The sequence below is a fragment of the Eumetopias jubatus genome, unplaced genomic scaffold (genome assembly GCF_037043125.1).
Source record: "Eumetopias jubatus isolate StellerSeaLion01/CBP00866 unplaced genomic scaffold, mEumJub1_p1.0 scaffold_13, whole genome shotgun sequence".
Lineage (NCBI taxonomy): Eukaryota > Metazoa > Chordata > Mammalia > Carnivora > Otariidae > Eumetopias > Eumetopias jubatus.
The window spans coordinates 51,369,144-51,392,650 of record NW_028274819.1 but is presented as its reverse complement, the minus strand read 5'-3'; the positions used below and the strand labels follow the sequence as shown (position 1 = coordinate 51,392,650).

The window sequence follows — 23,507 nt, the reverse complement described above, 5'->3', positions numbered from 1 at the left end:
GTATTCAAAATATATAAGGAACTCATACAGTCAATAGCAAGAAAAGAATCAACTTAAGTAACAAATGGGCAATGGACTTGAATAGACATGTCTCTAAAGAAGACATACACAGAGGTTTGTGGGGGACTCAGTCAGTTGAGCACCTGCCAGGTCATAATCTCTGGGTCCTGGGATGGAGCCCCGCATCGGACTCCCTGCTCAGCAGGGCATCTGCTTTTCCCTCTCCCTCTGCCCCACCCCCCAGTCCTGACTTCTCTCTCTCTCTCAAATAAATAAAAAATAAAATCTTTAAAAAAGAAAAGAAGACACACACATACACACATACACACAAAACACAAAAGAAGACACGCAAACAGCCAACAGGTGTGTGAAAAGGTTTTCAACATCACTAATCATCAGAGAAATGCAAATCAAAATCACAGTGAGATATCGCTTCACACCTGTTAAGATGGATAGCATTTTAAAAACAATAGCTAACTAGTGTTGGCAACAATTTGAAGAGAACCATGGTACACTGTTGGTCGGAATATAAATTGGTATAGCCGTTATGAAAACTGTATGGAGGCTCCAAATAAAATAAAAAATAGAACTACCATGTGATCCAGCAATCCCACTTCTAGATACTTATCCAGAGAAATTAAAACCAGGATCTTGAAGAGATAGCTACACTCCCATATTTGTTACATTATTCACAATAGCCAAGATGTGGAAATGACCTAAATGTTCATCAATGGATGAATTGATAAAGAAAATGTAGTATAAACATATAATGGAATATTATTCAGCCTTAAAAGGGAAGGAAATCCTGCCATTTGCAACACCATGAATGGGTATTATGCTATGTGAAATAAGCCAGATACAGAAAGACAAACACTGTGTGCTCTCATTCATATGTGGAGTCTAGAGTAGTCAAACTCATAGATTCAGAGTATAAAATGGTGGTTACAAATGGCTGGGGTGGGCGAAATGGGGAGGTGATGGTCAAAGGATACAAAGCTTCAGTCATGCAGATAAATTATTTCTATATATCTACCATCCGGCACAAATAATTTCTCTTTATCTACCATTTAGCACAGTGCCTAGAGCTAACAATCTGTCCTATGTACCTAAAATTTGCTAAGAGTGTAGATTTTATGTTCAGTGTTCTTACCACACACACAAATAATAATAAAATGGACAAGAGAACACTATGGGAGGAAATTCATACATCTATGACCTTGATGGTGGTGATGGTTTCATTGGTATATACTTACACCCAAACTCATCAAGTTGTATACATTAAATAGGCACCACTTTTTACATGTCAACCATACCTCAAAAAACTGGTTTAAAAAATACAATTTACAATCACTCCAAAGAAAATGAAATACTTAGGTAAACTTAAAGCATGTGTAAGATATATGTGCAGAATATTACAAAATGCTTGTTAAAAAAAAAAGAAAACATAAATAAATGGAGAGACATACTGTGTTCATGAATTGGAAGACAGAATACATTAAAGCTGACAATTCTCTCCCCAAATTGGTCTATAAATTTTAATGAAATTCCTATCAAAATCTTATCCAGGATTTCTTTGTAGACATAAACAACTTATTCTAAAATTTATATGGAAAGATACAGAATCTAGAATAGTTAAAACAGTCTTGACAAAAGGGAGAAATAAAGTAGGAAAAATTACTCTAGCCATTATTAAGGCCTACTATAGTATAGTAGTAATCAAACAGGGTGGTATTAGCAGAGGAATAGACACATAGATCAATAGACCAGAAGAGTGAACCAGAAACAGACCCACACAAATATGCCCAACTGAGTTTTCACAAAAGTGAAAAAGCAATTCAGTGGAATAGCCTTTTTACCAAATGATGCTGGAGCAATTGTATATCCATATGCAAAAAAAAAGTAACTCCACCTAAATTTCAAACCTTACACAAAATTTAACTCAAAATGGATCACAGGCAAGTAAAAAACATAAAACTATAAGAACTTTTAGGAAAAAACATGGGAGAAAATCTTAGGGATCTAGGTCTAGGCAGAGTTATTAGAGGTGAAATCTCAGTCCATAAAAGGGGAAAAAATAAGTTGGACTTTGTCAAAATTTAAAATTTGCTCTGCAAAAGACCATGTGAGAAAAGATAAAAAGACAAGCTACAGACTGGGAGAAAAATATTTGCAACCACATGTTTAACAAAAGACTGGTATCTAGAATATATGAAGAACTCTCAAAACTCAAGAGTAAAAATAACAATCCAATTCAAAATTGGCAAAAGACAGGAAGAGATATTTCACTGAAAAGGATATACAGATGGTACATAAGCACAAAAAACATGTCTAACATCAGTAGCCATGAAGGAAATACAAATTAAGACCATGATGAGATATTCAATACCCACCTCTTAGAACAGCTAAAAATACAAAATAGTGACAACACCAAATGCTGACAAAAATGAGAAAAACTGAATCACTCATACATTGGTGGTAGGAATATAAATGGAACATCCTCTCTGGAAAACAGTCTGGCGGTTTCTTATAGAACTAGAAATGCAACTACCATATGACCCAGCAACTGAACTCTTGGGCATTTATCCCAGACAAATAAAAATTTATGTTTACACAAAAACTCACACATGATTGTTCATAGAAACTTTATCAGTAATAGCCAAAAACTAGAAACATCCCAGGTGTCCTTCAATAATGATTGGTTCAACAAACTTTGGTACATCCATACCATGAAATATCGTTCAAGCAACAAATAGGAATGGACTACTGATTCGTACAACAATCTCGAGGGAATTATGCTAAGTCAAAAAAAGCAATCCCAAAAGGACTGCTATATACTATATACTATAAGGATTGTACTATACTATATGATGCCATTTATAAAACATTGTTTAGATGACAAAGCATAGAAATGGAGAAGAGGTAATCAGTTGCTAGGAGTTTTAAGAAAGGGATGTAGGAAGGAGGGAAGGAAGTAGGTGTGATTGTAAAAGGGCAAAAAAAAGGGATCTTAGTGGTAATGAAATTGTTATGCATCTTGACTGTATTAATGTCAACTTCCCTTTGTGATATTGCATTATAGTTTTGCAAGTTGTTGCAACTGAGGGAAACTGAATAAATGTTACACAGGATTTCTCAGTATATTTTCTTACACCTGCATATGAATACATAATTATCTCAAAATCAAAAATGTGTTGTGTTTGTATATGTGCATATACAGCTATTTAAAAAGACTACATTAGCACTATATCCATTGACCTGAAAAATATACAATATATTACTATTAATAGTAATAACTTATTATACTATATATTAATAGTAATTAACAATAGTAATAGCACCTAAGGGTAGTACTTGATAAAAGTAAATGCTCCAATAAAAATCTGTCAAATGAACAAAAAAAATACATAAAATATACTATTTGATCCCAAAAATCATAAAAATTAAAAACTAAAAATCTAAGTGTTTGTGTAAGTACATATGAGCATGGAGAAAAGTATAAAAGAATGCAGGACGTTAGCAAAAATTACTTAGGAGTAGAGCAGGGGTTGGAAAGAGGGCAAGATGAAGAGAGATTATTAAATTTTTTCTTTATACGTCTTTATAATTCTGGTTACAGTAAGCACCTGTGAAATCTGAAGATTTAGGAAAGAGACAATTAAGAAAAAATATTTTTAAAATATTTTTCAATTTTTGGAAAAAAGCAAACAACCCAATACAATGAAAGTCAAAGAATATGAATGTATGAATATGACTGTAGGATGCTTTTAGCACACTGATATTCAAATGGTACAAAGTTTGCAAAATGAGGCAAATGCAGCTCTTATCTGCAAGGAAGTGGTGGCAAGACCCCAAGGTGAGAAGAAAGCCAGAGGTTCAGTGACGACAGACTAAGCACAAGAAGCAATAAGAATGAGGAAGAGAACTCTGTAACAACATATTCACCAGACTCAAGAGACAGTCCACACCCAGACTCCCTAGACTACCAGACAATTCTATGGCATTGCACCCTCCACACAGAAAGGGAGAAAGATGGGCTAGGAACACAAAACAAAATGACTATCAAGTACAGAAAGTGGCACCAGCACGGTTCACGTTGCAGAGAAAACAGATTTGAGTGATGTGAAAACTGAGACAAAACTGACATTTGCAATGAATCCTCAGCCCAGGTGAGTGACACACTTAGAGTGTAGCAACTTCTAGGGGGGGTTTACATGCTTTCAGTGAGCAAGGGAAGGAAGACAAGAAGGGATGCTGGCCAGGGAGTTAGGGAACATTGAGTGTGTCTTTAGGGAAGCTGGAGGGCTCAGCTGCAGGTCTTTGGGGAAAGAACTGTCTGACATAAAATTCACAATGGCAACTACAGAGGAGGGGCAGAAATAGCATCATGCACAGAAGCTGTAATGAAGAAAAAGAAGGCATTGATTTGGGTAAATGCAAGAATATTCAAGTAAACTTAGAGGTTAGGAGAAAAGCTATCTTCTTTACCTACAGATTTTAGGCAAAGCAAGGTGGCTGGTCCTTCAACTTGAACTGGTGCATTGGTCTAGGAAAGGAAGGAGAAATGCAGGCTGAGGAGAAATGAAATTACCTATGATAAGAAGATGGAAGCCAACCGGATTTAGTTTTATGAAGCCAACATAACCCTGATATATATAGTCATTAAAAGAATCCATTTTGAACTCACACTGACTTGGATTCAAATCCGGCCTCATTTTTTTTTTCTCTGAATATTCTTTTTTTTTTAATTTTTTATTGTTATGTTAATCACCATACATCATTAGTTTGTGATGTAGTGTTCCATGATTCATTGTTTGTGCATAACGCCCAGTGCTCCACGCAGAACATGCCCTCTTTAATAACCATCACCAGGCTAACCCATCCTCCCAACCCCCTCCCCTCTAGAAACCTCAGTTTGTTTTTCAGAGTCCATCGTCTCTCATGGTTCGTCTCCCCCTCCCATTTCCCCTACTTCATTCTTCCCCTCCTGTTATCTTCTCCTTTTTTTTTTTTTAACATATATTGCATTATTTGTTTCAGAGGTACAGATCTGTGCTTCAACAGTCTTGCACAATTCACAGCGCTCACCATAGCACATACCCTGCCCAATGTCTATCACCCAGCCACCCCGTCCCTCCCACCCCCCACCACTCCAGCAACCCTCAGTTTATTTCCTGAGATTAAGAATTCCTCATATCAGTGAGGTCATATGATACATGTCTTTCTCTGATTGACTTATTTCACTCAGCATAACACCCTCCAGTTCCATCCACATCGTTGCAAATGGCAAAATCTCGTTCCTTTTGATGACTGCATAATATTCCATTGTATATATATACCACATTTCTCTATCCATTCATCTGGCGAAGGACATCTTGGCTCTTTCCACAGTTTGGCTATTATGCACATTGCTGCTATAAACATTGGGGTGAATGTACCCCTAAGGATCCCTACATTTGTATCTTTGGGGTAAATACCCAGTAGTGCAATTGCTGGATTGTAGGGTAGCTCTATTTTCAACTTTTTGAGGAACCTCCATACTGTTTTCCAGAGTGGCTGCACCAGCTTGCATTCCCACCAACAGTGTAGGAGGGTTCCCCTTTCTCCACATCCCCGCCAACATCTGTTCTTTCTTGACTTGTTAATTTTAGCCATTCTGACTGGTGTGAGGGAATATCTCATTGAGGTTTTCATTTGGATATCCCTGATGCCGAGCGATGTTGAGCACTTCTTCATATGTCTGTTGGCCATTTGGATGTCTTCTTTGGAAAAATGTCGGTTCATGTCTTCTGCCCATTTCTTGATTGGATCATTTGTTCTTTAGGTGTTGAGTCTAAGAAGTTCTTTATAAATTTTGAATACTAGCCCTTTATCTGATATGTCATTTGCAAATATCTTCTCCCATTCTGTCCATTGTCTTTTGGTTTTATTCACTGTTTCTTTAGCTGTGCAAAAGTTTTTATCTTGATGAAGTCCCAATAGTTCATTTTTGCCCTTTCTTCCCTTCTCTTTGGCGATGTTTCTAGGAAGAAGTTGCTGTGGCTGAGGTCAAAGAGGTTGCTGCCTGTGTTCTCCTTTAGGATTTTGATGGACTCCTGTCTCACATTGAGGTCTTTCAACCCTTTGGAGTCTATTTTTGTGTGTGGTGTAAGGAAATGGTCCAGTTTCATTCTTCTGCATGTGGCTGTCCAATTTTCCCAACACCATTTGTTGAAGAGAATGTCTCTTTTCCATTGGACATTCTTTCCTGCTTTGTCGAAGATGAGTTGACCATAGAGTTGAGGGTCCATTTCTGGACTCTCTATTCTGTTCCACTGATCTATGTGTCTGTTTTTGTGCCAGTACCATACTGTCTTGATGATGACAGCTTTGTAATAGAGCTGGAAGTCCGGAATTGTGATGCCACCAGCTTTGCTTTTCTTTTTCAATATTCTTCTGGCTATTCAGGGCCTCTTCTGGTTCCATACAAATTTTAGGATTATTTGTTGCATTTCTTTGAAAAAAGTGGATGATATTGTACTGAATGTGTAGATTGCTCTAGGTAGCATTGACATCTTCAAAATATTTGTTCTTCCAATCCAAGAGCATGGAACGTTTTTCCATTTCTTTGTGTCTCCCTCAATTTCTTCCATGAGTATTTTATAGTTTTCTGAGTACAGACACTTTGCCTCTTGAATTTGATTTATTCCCAGGTATCTTATGGTTTTGGGTGCAATTGTAAATGGGATCGACTCCTTAATTTCTCTCTCTTCTGTCTTGTTGGTGTATAGGAATGCCACTGATTTCTGTATATTGATTTTATATCCTGCCACTTTACTGAATCCTGTAGGAGTTCTAGCAGTTTTGGGGTGGGGTCTTTTGGGTTTTCCACATGAAGTATCATATCATCTGCCAAGAGTGAGAGTTTGACTTCTTCTTTGCTGATTTGGATGCTTTTTATTTCTTTTTGTTGTCTGCTTGCTGTGGCTAGGACTTGTAATATGTTGAATGGCAGTGGTGATGGTGGACATCCCTGCTGTGTTCCTGACCTTAGGGGGAAAGCTCTCAGTTTTTCTCCATTGAGAATGATATTCGCTGTGGGTTTTTCATAGATGGCTTTTATGATATTGAGGTATGTACCCTCTATCCCTATACTCTGAAGAGTTTTGATCAAGAAAGGATGCTGTACTTGGCAAATGCTTTTTCTGCATCTATTGAGAGGATCATATGATTCTTGTTCTTTCTTTTGTTAATGTGTTGCATCACGTTGATTGATTTGCAGATATTGAACCAAACTTGCAGCCCGGGGATAAATCCCACTTGGTCGTGGTGAATAATTCTTTTAATGTAGTTGGATCCTATTGCCTAGTATTTTGGTGAGAATTTTTGCATCCGTGTTCATCAAGGATATTGGTCTGTAGTTCTCCTTTTTGATGGGGTCTTTGTCTGGTTTTGGGATCAAGGTAATGGTGGCCTCATAAAAGGAGTTTGGAAGTTTTCCTTCCATTTCTATTTTTTGGAACAGTTGCAGAAGAATAGGTATTAATTCTTCTTGAAATGTTTGGTAGAATTTTCCTGGGAAGCCATCTGGCCCTGGGCTTTTGTTTGTTGGGAGATTTTTGATGACTGCTTCAATTTCCTTAGTGGTTATAGGTCTGTTCAGGTTTTCTGTTTCTTCCTGGTTCAGTTTTGGTAGTTGATACATCTCTAGGAATGCATCCATTTCTTCCAGGTTATCTAATTTGTTGGCATAGAGTTGCTCATAATGTGTTCTTATAATTGTTTGTATTTCTTTGGTGGTGGTTGTGATCTCTCTTTCATTCATTATTTTGTTGATTTTGGGTCATTTCTCTTTTCTTTCTGATAAGTCTGGCCAGGGGTTTATCAATCTTTTTAATTCTTTCAAAGAACCAGCTCCTAGTTTCGCTGATCTGTTCTACTTTCTTTTGGTTTCTCTTTCATTGATTTCTGCTCTGATCTTTATTATTTCTCTTCTCCTGCTGGGTTTAGGTTTTATTTGCTGTTCTCTCTCCAGCTCCTTTAGGTGTAGGGTTAGGCTGTGTATTTGAGACCTTTCTTGTTTCTGGAGAAAGCCTTGTATTGCTATATACTTTCCTCTTAGGACTGCCTTTACTGCATCCCAAAGATTTTGAAGAGTTGTGTTTTCATTTTCATTGGTTTCCATGAATTTTTAAATTCTTGTTTAATTTCCTGGTTGACCCATTCATTCTTTAGTAGGATGCTCTTTAGCCTCCATGTATTTGAGTTCGTTCCAACTTTCCTCTTGTGATTGAGTTCTAGTTTCAAAGCACTGTGGTCTGAAAATATTCAGGGAATGATCCCAATCTTTTGGTACCAGTTGAGACCTGATTTGTGACCTAGGATGTGATCAATTCTGGAGAATGTTCCATGGGCACTAGAGAAGAATGTGTATTCTGTTGCTGTGGGATGGAATGTTCTGAATATATCTGTGAAGTCCATTTGGTCCACTGTGTCATTTAAAGACTTTATTTCCTTGTTGATCTTTTGCTTAGATGATCTGTCCATTTCAGTCAGGGGGGGGTGTTAATGTCCCCTATTATTATTGTATTGTTGTTGATGTGTTTCTTTGCTTTTGTTATTAATTGGCTTATATAATTGGCTGCTCTCATGTTAGGGGCATAGATATTTACAATTGTTAGATCTTCTTGTTGGATAGACCCTTAACTAGGTTATAGTGTCCTTCCTCATCTCTTATTACAGTCTTTGTTTTAAAATCTAATTTGTCTGATATAAGGATTGCCACCCCAGCTTTCTGTTGGTGTCCATTAGCATGGTAAATCGTTTTCCACCCCCTCACTTTCAATGGGGGGTGTCTTTGGGTCTAAAATGAGTCTCTTGCAGACAGCATATCGACTGGTCTTATTTTTTTATACAATCTGATAGCCTGTGTCTTTTGATTGGGGCATTTAGCCCATTTACATTCAGGGTAACTATTGAAAGATATGAATTTAGTGCCATTGTTTTGCCTGTAAGGTGACTGTTACTGTATATTGTCTGTGTTCCTTTCTGGTCTATGTTGCTTTTAGGCTCTCTCTTTGCTTAGAGGACCCCTTTCAAGATTACTTGTAGGGCTGGTTTCATGTTTGCAAATTCCTTTAGTTTTTGTTTGTCCTGGAAGCCTTTTTTCTCTCCTTCTATTTTCAATGACAGCCTAGCTGGACATAGTATTCTTGGCTGCCTATTTTCCTCATTTAGTGCTCTGAAGATATCATGCCAGTCCTTTCTAGCCTGCCACATCTCTGTAGATAGGTCTGTTACCAATCTAATGTTTCTACTATTGTAGGTTACAGATCTCTTCCCCCGAGCTGCTTTCAAGATTTTCTCTTTGTCTCTGAGACTTGTAAGATCTACTATTAGATGTCAGGGTGTTCACCTAGTTTTATTGATTATGAGGGGGGTTCTCTGTGTCTCCTGGATTTTGATGCCTGTTCCTTCCCCACATTAGGGAAGTTCTCTGCAATAATTTGCTCCAATATACTTTCTGCCCCTCTTTCTCTTTCTTCTTCTTCTGGGATTCCAATTATTCTAATGTTGTTTCGTCTTATGGTATCGCTTACCTCTAGAATTCTGCCCTCGTGATCCAGTAGTTGTTTATCTCTCTTTTTCTCAGCCTCTTTATTTTCCATCATTTGGTCTTCTATATTCACTAATTCTCTCTTCTGCCTCATTTATCCTAGCAATTAGTGCCCCCATTTTTGAATGCACCTCATTAATATCCTTTTTGATTTCGACTTGGTTAGATTTTAGTTCTTTTATTTCTCTTGGAAGGGTTTCTCTAGTAACTTCCATGCTTTTTTCAAGTCCAGCTAGTATCTTTAATATCGTCATTCTGAACTCTAGTTCCGACATCGTACTAATGTCCGTATTGATTAGGTCCCTGGCAGTCAGTACTGCCTCTTGTTCTTTTTGTTGACATGATTTTTTCCATCTTGTCATTTTGTCCAGAGGAGAACAGATGAATGAGAAAAAAATGCTAACAGTGTAAAAACATCCCCAGAAAATATACTCTAAACAAATCAGAAAAGACCTGAAACTGGGGGAAAAGAAAGGGAAAGAAAGAAAAAGATAAAAACAAAAACAGAACAAAACATAAGAAACAGAATATGATCAAATATGATCAGACTGGTGCATAGATCAGTGCCACACACTAGATTTTGGGTGTATTTTGTTCTGTTAGAAGAAAGTGCCTCCCAAAATTTTAAAGAAAGAAAAACTTATATATGTACAAAATAAGGGTTAATACGATGAAGGAATGGAATACGATGGTAAAGATGAAAGTTATAAAAAATTTTATAAAAGGAATTGATAAGAAGTTGTTTGAAAAAAGAAAGAAGAGGATTTAAAAGAAAAAAAAAAAAAGACAAAAAAAAGGGGGAGAGAATATGACCAGGCAGGAGACCAGAACAAAGCCATACACTAGAGATTTAGGGTATATTTTGATCTGTTAGAAGAAAGTGTATCTCAAAATTTTAAAGAGAGAACAACATATATATATCCAAAAATAAGGGTAACTACTATGAAGGGATAGAATATGACTCTAAAAATGAAAAATAAAAATGTTTTTTAAAAACGGGATTGATAAGATGTTGGTTGAAAAAGGGAAAAAATAAAAAATAAAAAAAATGACAGTAAAAAAAAAATTAACTTTGAAAGACTAAAGAATCATGGTAAAAAAAAGCCATGAATTCTATGTGCAGTATTCCCCTAGCGCTGGAGTTCTGCTGTTCTTTTTTTTTTTTTTTTGAGAGAGTGAGAATGAGAGAGAGAGAGAGAGTGTACATGAGGGGGGGGAGGGTCAGAGGGAGAAGCAGGCTCCTCGCTGAGCAGGGAGCCCGATGCGGGACTCGATCCCGGGACTCCAGGATCATGACCTGAGCCGAAGGCAGTCGCTTAACCAACTGAGCCACCCAGGCGCCCCTGGAGTTCTGCTGTTCTAATTGATTGGTAAACTTGGTCTTGGCTGGCTGTTCTTGCTGATCTTCTGGGGGAGGGGCCTGTTGCTGTGGTTCCCAAATGTCTTTGCCAGAGGTGGAATTGCCCTGCCCTTGCCAGTCAGGGCTAAGTAATCTGCTCACGTTTGCTCTTGGGAGCTTTTGTTCCCTGCAAGCTTTCCATACAATTTTGGAGAACGAGAGTGAAAATGGCCGCCTCCCAATCTCTGCCCGGGAGGAGCCAAGAACTCGGGGCCCCACTCCTCAGTGCACCCCCAGAGAAAAGCAGTCATTCACTCCCGTCTCCCCGGTCTCCGGCCACACTCCATGCTCACCCAGCCTGTGACTGAGCGTTTCTATCTCTGGCACATGACCCCGTGTGGGGTCTCCAAACCCAGCAGATCCCTGCGGTGCGCTCCCGCGCCACTCCTCCCAGGGGAAGAAGGGGAGTCTCCCCGGATCTGCCACTTGTTGGGTCCCTGCTGGAAGAGCAGTGGCCCAACTGTGCCACAGATCAGTTTATGGCAACCCCGAGCTGAGAGCCTGTTCTTCAGCTCCGTCTTTGCAGCCGGCTTCCCCCGCTCCCATACCTGGGAGCTCTGCCGCACTCAGGCACCCCCAGTCTTTCTGTGACCCCGAGGGTCCTGAGACCACACTGTCCCACAAGGGTTCCACCCCCCACTTACTTAGCCACGGGAGCGACGTCCCTCAGTCTGTTTATTTGTAAAATGGAAATAATGATAGTACCTACCTCAGAGGGACATTATATTGAGTGAGATGATACATGGAGAGTGCTCAGTCCAGTGCCTGACTCACAGTAAGTGTTCAATAAATCACAACTTGACAGACAATACCAAAAGTTGGCAAGGGTGTAGAACAACTAGAAATGTCGTACAATGTTGTTGGGAGTGCAAAATAGTACAACTGCTTTGGAAAAGCATTTGTTAGTTTCTTATAAAGTTAAACATACACATACCACATGACATACCAGTACCATTCCTAAGTTTCATTACCCAAGAGAAATGAAAATATTTCTACACAAAGATTTGTATGCAAGTGTTCACTATAGCTTTATTAATCATAGTTAAAAAATAAAGACAACTGAAATGTCTGTCAAAGGAATAATGGATAAATAATTGTGAAATAGTCATACAATGGAGCACTATTCACCTATAAAAAGGAATGAGCTAATGATACCTGCAACAAAATGGATGACTCCCAAGAACATGTTAAGTGACAGAAACCATATAAAAAATAGTACATACTACATAATTTCATTTATAAAAATTCTAGAAAAAGTAAAACTAAATTATAAGAACAGAAAGTATACCATTAGCTGCCTGAGGTTGGGGCTAGGGCCAGGAGTATAGGGAATTAACTGCAAAGAGTAGCAAGGGAACATTCTGGGATGATAAAAATGTTATATTTCTTGATTGGGATGGTGCTGATATGAGTGTATACATTTGTCTAAACTCAGCAAATTATACCCTTAATATGGGTGCATTTACCCCAATAAATTGATTTTTAAAGCTATAAGAAACTGAGAATAAATTTTCCAAAAGATGTGCATTATCATCATGGAGAGATCTTTAAATTTTATTGAATAAAATACAAGGAGACTTGAATAAATGATAAGATATATTATGAATGGAAAGATTCCATATTGGAAGGATATTAATTAAGTTAATCTAAAAACTAAATTCATTCCCAACTAAGATCCCATAGGATTTTTCATGGAACTTAGCAAAGTGATTCTAATAATCAAGTAAAAGAATAAAGGCACAAAAAAAGCCAAGATGTTTCTAGAAACACACACACAGAAGAATAAGAAAGAGTGACTTGCCTGCCAGATATAAAGACAATTAACAGTAATTATTACTGGTGAGGAATTAGCAAATAACATTAATGTAATAAAGACATAGCCTAGATTAAATCTATTATATACAGGAACTTAGTGTGTAATAATTGTATATCATTGCAGAAAAGTACTGGAAGAACTAAGTTTCCTTTTAAGAAAAACAAAGAACTAAAACTAGATCCTGGTCTCATGTCATACACACAAAAATAAATTTCAGATAGATTAAAAGAATTAAACATAAAAATATCTAAACACCATAAAATGGATAATATCTTTACAATCTCAGGGTAGGAAAGAATTTATTAAATAATACACAAAAGTACATGGCCTATATGTGCTTTTTATTTAAAATTCAAATTTTCTGTAAGACAAGTGACACCATAAACAAAATTAAAAGGTAATTAACAGACCAGAAGGTTATATTTCCAATGTAAAACAAAGGATTAGTATCTAGAATATACAGAGAAAGTGTACAAAATAATATACGGGGGGGAAGACAACTGAACAGAAAAATGGGCAAAAGAAATGATCAGACAATTTATAGAAGAATAAATATAAATGACCAATAAATATATTAAAAATATAAATTAAAATAATGAGCTAATAGTTCTAATTAACCAGATTCACAAAAAGGTAAGAGTCTGATAATATAAAGTGTTGTCAAGGATGTTAAAAAAACAGGATCTTTCATAAATTGATAGTGGGAATACAAGGTAGAACAACCATTTTGAAGAACTAATCTGCTAAAGATGAAAATATGCATATCTCATGAGCCAGATATTCCACTTCTAGATGTATAGAGAAATTTTTATACATGTGAAAAAGGAGGCATGTACAAAAATATTAAATAGCAGTATACATAGCAAAATAGCCAGAAACAGTAAGTCCACCAATGAATAAATAATATTTGGCATAATCATATGCTATAAAACTATGTAGAAATGTAAAGGAATGATAAAGATCTGTATAGCTGCACAAGCAGAACTCAAAACATAATTTCCTGTATACAGTAGGAAATAATTTATGTAAATGTTTAAAAGCACCAACCAGCAAAAGCAGTAAAAACTGAATTAGAAAGATATACCAAATTCATGATTAATTACCGTCTCTAAGGTGAGAATGAAACATTATAGGAGATCAAAGAGACTTTAATTTTATCTTTAACTTTTATTGCCTTGATTAAAAAGGAACTGAAAGCAAGTGGGACAAAACGGTAATAATGATCAGTTCTGGATGTCTTGATAACATGTGCATTTGTTATTCTTTGTACTTTTTTTTTTTAAGATTTATTTATTTGAGAGAGCGAGAATGAGAGAGAGAGAGAGAGTACATGAGGGGGGAGGGTCAGAGGGAGAAGCAGGCTCCCCGCCGAGCAGGGAGCCCGATGCGGGACTCGATCCCAGGACTCCAGGATCATGACCTGAGCCGAAGGCAGTCGCCCAACCAACTGAGCCACCCAGGCGCCCCTCTTTGTACTTTTATATATATTACCCACTTCTCAAATAAAGGTATGACGAAAAAAGAAAGTACAATGAAGTATATTAGAAACAAGGGTATCAGGGGCACCTGGGTGGCTCAGTTGGTTGGGCGACTGCCTTCGGCTCAGGTCATGATCCTGGAGTCCCGGGATCGAGTCCCGCATCGGGCTCCCTGCTTGGCAGGGAGTCTGCTTCTCCCTCTGACCATCCCCCCTCTCATGCTCTCTCTCTCTCTCATTCTCTCTCTCAAATAAATAAAGTCTTTAAAAAAAAAAAAAACAAGGGTATCAGTTGTGAGACTGCTGCAATATTCTAAAATAAGGTTGTGGGGTATTCAGTGGGACATATGCCGTGGGGATGAAAGGAAACAGATACATGAGTTCTTAAGGAAGTGGGCCTCGGTGGCTGTGTGAATGTAATGACAAGAGAGGGTGTTTCTCCATTCATAATACTGTGTTTGGCATGTAACGAGTTCTTAATAATGTTTGCTGGATTCCGTGGATGACGTTAGTACTTTCTTGGCTGTAAGAGTCTCAGCCATGCAATGTGAGCTTAGAGGAAGGGAGGTAATGGTGGAAAAGATAAAGGCGCTACCTATTACCTCAGAATAGAACTTTAGGGAATTAATTTCTCAAAAGATGGCCCCAACAAATGCAGTCAGTTCCAAAGTCCCCTCCTAAATGCTAGAGAACCTTTGGAGGGAACTACTCATCTTCTGCAAGGAAAGTCTTTGGAAGACTACCCAGCACTGGTCTCCTTAGCCACTATTGGTCAGAGAGACTTAGTCAGAAAATGCCTCTTCCATGGCTCACATTGAAGGAAAAGAATGATTGGACAAGTTAAGGCATGCGGTGGGGGGGTGTTCAGCATCATAACCCAATTTTTCTGTCTTACAGTGTCACCTGGGAGACAAGGACTACGACCTCAGCATGCAAGAGAACACTAGAGTCACCACTATCTATGGTCAAAGATAGAGTCAACCCAAAGGACTGACCCCACTGCAGAGGAAGGGAAAATGGATAAGGAGTGCCACCTGATCTTACCTTGGGCTTATAGAGAATCTCTCTATCCCTCCAGAAACTGAGGGAAAGTGAAGCCTGGGCTATTGTGGTACTAGTGGTCAGAGAGGGGTCTCATACTCAACTGGGAATTGAGACTTGGCCAACTGAGAGTTTGCCTTAAGAGGTTTCTAGAAGAGGATCTAGTGTTGAGTGGCACCATTAGTACCAAGATTTTCTAATCTGTAATCTATTGTATAAATGGGTAATTTACTGCTACATGTTGTTGCTCACTGATCACTGTAAGCAGAAAATCAGAACAAGCCTACATGGACACAAGCTGATCTCCGGAAACCCTATTTGATAGCAAATGGTGGTGGTAGCTGCATTAGTCAAAGAAGTGAGAAATTCAGGGTCAATTCCCAAACAGAGCCCTCTTACCCTATTTCCCATACCAGTCAAGAAGCAACTGAGAGGTCCAATGAGCCCCCCTCCTCCTCCCACTCTACCTTCGCTGCCCTACAGGGCTGACATCCCACCCCTGGGGGGCAGGCTCCGGCATACAGTTCCACAAGGTCACAGGTGTAATGTCAGATCCACTCCTCCCAATGTCTCAGGGAAAGACCAGCCAGGTGACCCCAAATGTGTTCAGAAAGCTTCTATAATGTTGGACTGGGGCCTAGGAAACCAACAAAGGAACTTTTCTAGAGATAAGTCAATGATATCCCCCAGTACATCCTGAATTAATAGACAGTGAGCAACACAGAATACAGAAGATTTGCAGGAACTTAATGACTTCAATTGGGTTGAGCTTAAAGGATCTGTGATTTATCTTATGGATAATCTTTTTTACAGTTGGTGCCCAGGACAGGCATATGTCAGCCAAAAATCCCATTCGTTTGAATGTAATGTCACTCAAGGGCATTTTTTCACAATCATCCCCTTCACGGCTCTCCACCCACTGCCCCCCAGCTCCCAAGTGCTCCTCTCCTTCTTCAGTAATCCTAGGACAACCTGAACTTTTCCTCCCAGGTACAGATCCTTTTGGCCCAAATATCTTAGAAAACTATTCATGTGCTAAATATCAGCAGAAGTGTTTAAAGCAGTGGCTAAGAGCAAGAATGCTAGGGCCAGATCCAGTTAGTATTTAACTGCTATTTACTAACTGTGTGACCTTGGACAAGTTTGTGCCTTAGTTCTTTATCTGTAAAATGGGGTAAATCATTGTACTTACCGCAAATGCATGTGGTAGGAATAGGACTTAGAGCAGTGCCTGCACATAGGAAACTCCATAGGATGTAGCCATTACTATTAATTCAGAGAATTCCCTGACTCCCCAGGAAGAGAGAAAGGCTCCTCTCTCTGTGCTCCCACCATATCTGTACTAACCTGAATTAACGCAATTCTAGCCTTCCAATAACTGTTTGCATCACTGTGTCCACTAGACAGTGAGCTCCTTGAGGGCAGCAGGGTCTTGTTATTGCCACTGTATCCTCACCATATGGTACAGGGCCAGGTACAACAGAGATTCAGTCAGATCGCTATAAAATTGGTTTTGAAAAGCAAATTTGTTCCAACCAATTGACACATTGGGGAACGGAGTATAATGTGAATTTCATGTTATCTTATGTGTGATTCCCTCTGCCAGGAACTAGGTGAACGCACAAAACTGCATTCAAAATGCTGAACACAGCAGCAAAGGAAAATCCAACATGCACACACCTGAAACATCTATCACCACTTAGGTTATGAACCACATCATCCATATCCGGTGTTACAACATTTCACCCAATTTCAGATTACAGTAGTCCCCAGCTATCTGCCGGTTATACATTCCAAGACCCCAGTGGATGACTGAAACCTCGGATAGTACCAAACCCTATATATACAGGAATACCTCAGAGATACTGCCGATTCAGTTCCAGACCACTGCAATAATGCAAATATAGCAATAAAGCAAGTCAAATGAATTTTTGTTTCCCGGTGCATATAAAGGTTATGTTTACACACTACTGTAGCCTATTAAGTGTGCAATAGCATTTTGTCTTAAAAAAAAAAAACATGTGAGTACCTTAATTTAAAAACTGTTACTAGGGGTGCCTGGGTGATTCAGTTGGTTAAGCATCTGACTCTTGATTTTGACTTAGGTCACGATCTCAGGGTCATTAGATCAAGCCCCCATGCCAGGCTCTGCACCCAGCCAGGAATCTGCTTGAGATTCTCTCCCTCTCCCTCCATCCCACCCCAGCTCAATCTGTCTCTAAAATAAATAATCTTTGAAAACCTTATTGCTAAAAAATGCTAACCATCATCTGAGCTTTCATTGAGTTGTAATCACTGATCACAGAGCAACATAACAAATATAACAATAATGAAAAAGTTTGAAATACTTTGAGATTTACCAAAATGTGACACAGACACGAACAAGTGCTGTTGGGAAAATGGCACCGATAGACTTGCTAGAGGCAGGGTTGCCACGAATCTTCAATTTGTAAAAAACACATTATCTGTGAAGCGCAATCAGATAAAGTGCAATCAAATGAGGTATGCCTGTACCAGTGTCTTCCTATACATACATGCCTGTGATAAAGTGTAATTTATAAATCTGGCATAGCAAGAGACTCACGGTAACTGATAGTAAGAATAATGGTAACAGTATGCTGTAATAAAAGTTATGTGAACGTGGTCTCCCTCTCTCAAAACATCCTACTGCATTATACTCACCCTTCTTTCCGTGATGATTTGAGAGGATAAAATGCCTAGCGAGGACGTGAAGTGAGGGGAATGACGCAGTGTTGTGAGGTAGCGTTAGGCTACGACTGACCTTCTGACGATTCATCAGAAAGGGGATTGTCTGCTTCCCGACAGTGGTTGAGGGCAGCGGGCAATTGAAACTGCAGAAGCGAAACCAGAGATAAGGGGGACTACCGTAGTCTCCCCTTCCACCGCTTCTCCATTATTCACCCGCTGCCTCTAACAAGGAAAACTCCAGGTCTTTTTCAAGGTAATGTGTCATATTTATTGGTGTATTTATGCACTTTCTAACCAGTTAACATGTGTAAAACGGTGCCACCATTTTTATTAGGGTCCTATCCTTTTTTTAAATGTGTCACTGACGAAGTTTTTGAACGTTGTACCCTAATGCCACCCTTCCCGCAAGCCCCATTTTTTATTACATTATCTTGCATAGTGTGATTTAGGATATGTGTCGTTGGAGCAGAATCGTACCCAGTGGTTGATGGTGAATAGCTTCCTTTCTCATCTCCGTGGCTCCCGAAGTCTCCTGAAACAGTAGGAGCCGCTGTTAGTCAGCGAATGCTGCCTGGCCATCAGTACTGCCACATAATTAAAAGCAGTATTTACTCATAGACAACTACATATGAGGCACTGAGCCGTGGAGATGTTGGCTAACAGGAAGCACTGCTAGAGAGAGAGAGCAGAGAAGTAAGTACAATAGAGGGGGACCGATGTTATCCAAGAATACAGCAAGGTCTTCTCTCTAGACTTCAGGGTGTCAGCAAGGAACTCCCAGAGGAAGTGTTCCTCTTTCCCAGATCTCTCCACTCCCATAAATCAGTCTCTTTCCTTGTCCTCGTCTCTACTTCCTGAGTTACCATGTTTCACACTGAGCAAGGAGGCAGCACAGGGAAGAGTTAATGCGGCACAGGGAAGAGTTAATGCAGCACAGGTGGGAGGGTTAAGGGCCCTGAGGGAAGCAGGTGGAACAGCCTCATAAAGGGCCCCAGAGGCATTGGCCAAGGTGAAGAGAAGCTGCCAACACACAGTGCTCAGATCTTTCTCCGGTCAAGTCTTCTGCTGGTGCTTTCCTCCTTGTTCAATTATTCATTCAATGTTTATTAATCTTCTGCCGTGAGCTAGATTCTGGGTGGAATCAGTTCTACTCACCCTGCTTCCTCCAACGTCAGAGACGCTTCTTCCACAGGTGGCTGTTACTCTGGGTTGAGTGCCATTTCCTCCCCCTCTGGCACCTCCACTCCCTCTGGCACCCCAGGAATAAGCCTTTAGTGGGACCCCTTTCTGGATCGTGAAGAAGGAAGGGAGACGTCGAAGCTCCCTTTTTTTGCTGTCATCTCTCTCTGTTCCTTCCCAGGCCCAGCTTCAACTCTCCAGCCAGTGTTCAGGTTCACTCCTTTAGCATCAAGTTAAGAATAATGTAAGCAGCCCAAAAATGCAGCAGGTTTTCTCCTGTCACAGCAGGCTTCCAGCTTCACTCCAGGTCCAATCTTCCTCCTCCTGTTTCTCCTTTTCTCTCTACTCTTCTTCTCTGAGGGCTGATGCCCAGAATGTTCAAGCTGGACAACACTACAATCATTGTGTCCACCCCCCAGTGTGGAGCTGAGGAAGCTGAGGCCAGGAGCTCTGCCTAAGGATGTAAGTCAAGGACAGTGCAGCCTGGGGCCTGATCCCCAACCAGCTCTGGCTTTCTCCCCACCTTAGAGAGACTGAGACGGACTCTACTTTGGATCCTGAGGAAGAAAAACATTCATCTCAGCCCCAACTCTCAGGTGACCTCCAGTTATAGCAGCCACTGCAACAGGGAGGCCTTCCTTTCTCAATACTGGTGTCTCCCCATTTCTCCCCCTACAACACTCACGGGCTTTCAGGCACAAAGGATTCTCCCATCCAAGCTGGGGTAGTGACCTTGATTATCCATCCAAAACCCCAACCGAAAGTTATAACCCTGTGATCCCCCAACCCTGCACTACCCATACACATACCCCATGGATGGGTCTGTGTCACTGTGACACCCTCCAAAATCTCTCCCCGTCTCTCCCCTATCAGAAGTCATGCCCCCATGAGCCTTAAAGTTTTGCCCCCCACAGGATGGCAGAAGGTCCACATCCCAACTCCACCTTCCCACGCCCAACCTTCTTCATACTGACTGGCATTCCAGGGCTAGGGGGTGCCCAGGCCTGGCTGACACTGGTCTTTGGGCCCATGTATCTGCTGGCCCTGCTGGGCAATGGAACACTACTGGCACTGGTGCAGATAGATTCCACCCTGCAGCAGCCCATGTTTCTACTCCTGGCCACACTGGCAGCCACAGACTTGGGCTTAGCTACATCTATAGCCCCGGGGTTGCTTGCTGTGCTATGGCTCGGGCCCCGGCCTGTGCCATATGCTGCCTGCCTGGCCCAGATGTTTTTTGTGCATGCACTGACTGCTGTGGAATCTGGTGCGTTGTTGGCCATGGCCTGTGATCGTGCTGTGGCGGTAGGGCGTCCACTGCATTACCCTCTCCTGGTCACCAAAGCCCGTGTAGGCTATGCAGCACTGGCACTGGCACTGAAAGCCGTGGCTATTGTCGTGCCTTTCCCTCTGCTGGTGGCGCGATTTGAGCACTTCCAAGCCAAAACCATAGATCATGCCTACTGTGCACACATGGCAGTGGTAGAGCTTGTGGTGGGCACCACGTGGGCCAACAATTTGTATGGGCTGGCGCTTTCACTGGCCGTGTCAGGTATAGATCTCCTGGGCATCACTGCCTCTTATGGGCTCATTGCCCATGCTGTACTGCGGCTGCCTACCCGGGAGGCCCGGGCCAAGGCCTTTGGCACATGTAGTTCTCACATCTGTGTCATCCTGGCCTTCTATGTACCTGGTCTCTTCTCCTACCTCACACATCACTTTGGTCGTCACACCGTCCCAAAGCCTGTGCACATTCTTCTCTCTAACATCTATTTGCTGCTGCCACCTGCCCTCAACCCACTCATCTATGGGGTCCACACCAAGCAAATCAGGGACCGGCTCCTGGAAACCTTCACAGTCAGAAAAAGCCAGTTCTAATGGGCAGAAAACAATGGAGCCTGCTGGTGGAGGTGAGGGGACATACAGAAGAGTCTAGGGCCTAGAGATGTGGATTATATCATCTTTACCTACTATATACATATGACTGTGATAACCACTCAGCAAATATTTGCTGTGAAGTCTCTACATTATCACTAGCATCTGCAGGCTTTGGCCTATCCACATATCTTGCTCGGGAGGCAGGAGGCAGGGGGCTACACGTTACCATGCAGGAAAATAAGATCAGGAATTACCATGGTTCATAGTACACAAGATTTAACTTAAAGAAAACTTTCCCCCCCCCACCTCCATCATTTTAACCTAAGTCTCCCCATGGTTCCACACAAAAGCTCCTCTACAGATGCTAGACCTGGGGGTCTGGGAAAAGTGACACTGCCTCAGGAGGCAAGTCTTTGTCTACTTGTCTGGGATCACAGCCCTCTCCGTTTCTACAGCCAGATTCTATTTTCAGCCTGTCCTTAAGGAAAGAGTTACAGGCTTATTCTGGATAATGTGCCCAGATTGGGGTCCCAAATTTGGCCAGCACACTGATCTTTGCCATTCCCAGTCCAGAGAATCCTCTTGGTCTCATGTGTAATTACTATTTCCCCTACCCCCACTCTCCTGTGAATATCTCAAGAATTAATTGCTAGAACTTCTCCTCCTGGGCCTACAGCCATAGGGGTCAGAGGTCCAACTGAAAGAAATTTTGATATCCCAGGAAATCATAACCACTTCACCTGCTTGCCTGAGGTCCAGTCACTGTGGTCTCTTACCAGTTTGCTCTTCTCTGCATCCTCAGCCAAGAACGCTGAATTCCCAAATAAAATCCACATCAGCACCCCCATTTGTCCTGGTCAACATCACTAGAAGCACATGATGTTGGTACAATATGATTAAATAGGAATATTTTGCTCCATTGTGGCTAACGGAAAATAGAGATATTACACAATAAGTGTCATGGTGTTGCCCAACAGCGGACTGACTTTCGGCTAAGACTCTACACTGGAAGGGACATTGCACAAAAGATCTTTCACACCAGCATGGAGCCGAGAATGAATATAATCTCAGGCAAAACACAGGGATTCACCATTATAAGGTCGGAGAAAGCTGCACGCTGCACAGGCAGACCCAAGCTCTCTGGGAAAACTATCATAACCACAGGTACTGGAGTCAGCCATGAAGACCTAAAGGCAAGTGTAGTGCTGACCACTCAGCACAGATAGCTGGACCAAACACCATGGGACACCACACAGAAGAGAAGGCTGCAGATCTGAAAAAGCAGGTGATATCCTCTCTAGGGCCACGTGGGGTCTTACCAGGTCCTCATTAGCGCAGAGCTGAAGAGATAGTGCAGAAACTTGGCAGGATTTTCAGAGGTGTTGTCACACTGAGATCTACAGTTGTCCTTGAGTGTGGGCTTAGTCATTCTCAAGACTAATCTTTTTCATGAGGTTCTGAGTTAAAAAACTCAGGCAATGGTTTTGTGGATAACTGTGACAAAATCCTAACCCTAACTGGTCATGAGTCTTTAAGACGTCCATAACCTTCTCTCGGGGATTCCTCTTCAATAATCTATCCTGACAAAATAATTAGAGATGTAAACACAGATGTATGCAGTAAGATATTTATTACAACATTATTATAAAGAAATGTATATGTGATGTCCTGTGTCACACATACACACACACACACATTTTTTGCCTTTCCCCTCTGGTACATGAAAAGGGAAATCCTAGGCAGTCAATGTTCATAAGCAACGAATTCTGTCACCTTCCCACCACAGGAAACCTCTTGTCTAAGGCACCTTCATTCCCTGGTTGTGCACAGCCCCTCAAGGCAGCTGATTCCAAAGTTGTGCATTGTTCATTGCAAGAACCTTCTTTCTTCAAGCCAAAAATCCACCCCCTTGGACATGAGTATTTTGTTTTGGATTGAGATACACACCTACCATGTGATATGTTTAGAAGACTACCAGCACTCCCTTACTCCTCACAATAACCTGAGAATAATCCCTTATCCACAATTTCAAAATAAAAAAAAAAATCTCTGAAGAAACAATAGTTTTTTTTATAACTTTGGTCCAAAACCTGACCTGAAACGTCAGGATGGTATTTATAGTATTTATTTATCTTACTTGGTGTGAATATTCATACATTTAGCTTCAGAAATATTGATGTTTGATTACAGGGCACTGCCCTAAATCTCACTAGGGTATTCCTTTATATATGATAAAGGCACTATATTCCCTTTCTAAAATCTGAAAAAATCTGAAGTCCAAAACACATCTATCCCTAAAGGTTTCAAATAAGGGATCAGGGATTGTACAGTTATCCCTGTAGCCTGAGAGAAGTGAAGAGACTGGTCAAGGCTCTTTATCCCTCCAAAGGCTCTGCTATCAACACTATTCTATACT

At 40.6% G+C, this 23,507-nt stretch overlaps 2 protein-coding genes across 14 annotated transcripts in view; one reads left to right on the top strand and one right to left on the bottom strand.

Moving 5' to 3' along the window:
• FHIP1B (FHF complex subunit HOOK interacting protein 1B) overlaps positions 1–23,507 on the bottom strand; it is a 59,510-nt gene that overhangs the window by 6,046 nt on the left and 29,957 nt on the right. For 11 of the 13 annotated variants that reach the window (XM_088017759.1, XM_088017758.1, XM_028116916.2 and 8 more), the window contains one exon: positions 14,519–18,566. The exons of 1 other annotated variant lie outside the window; for it this stretch is intronic. In XM_088017759.1, the coding sequence (XP_087873885.1) occupies positions 18,373–18,566 (194 nt within the window). In that variant the 3' untranslated portion in view covers positions 14,519–18,372. Of the gene's footprint in view, positions 1–14,518; positions 18,567–23,507 lie in introns of those variants that run through there. One more of the 13 variants, XM_088017766.1, reaches the window with a different exon arrangement.
• On the top strand, positions 20,092–21,091 carry OR52W1 (olfactory receptor family 52 subfamily W member 1). The gene has a single exon (XM_028116934.2). It carries the CDS (start codon positions 20,129–20,131, stop codon positions 21,089–21,091), a length of 963 nt encoding a protein of 320 aa, XP_027972735.1. The 5' UTR covers positions 20,092–20,128.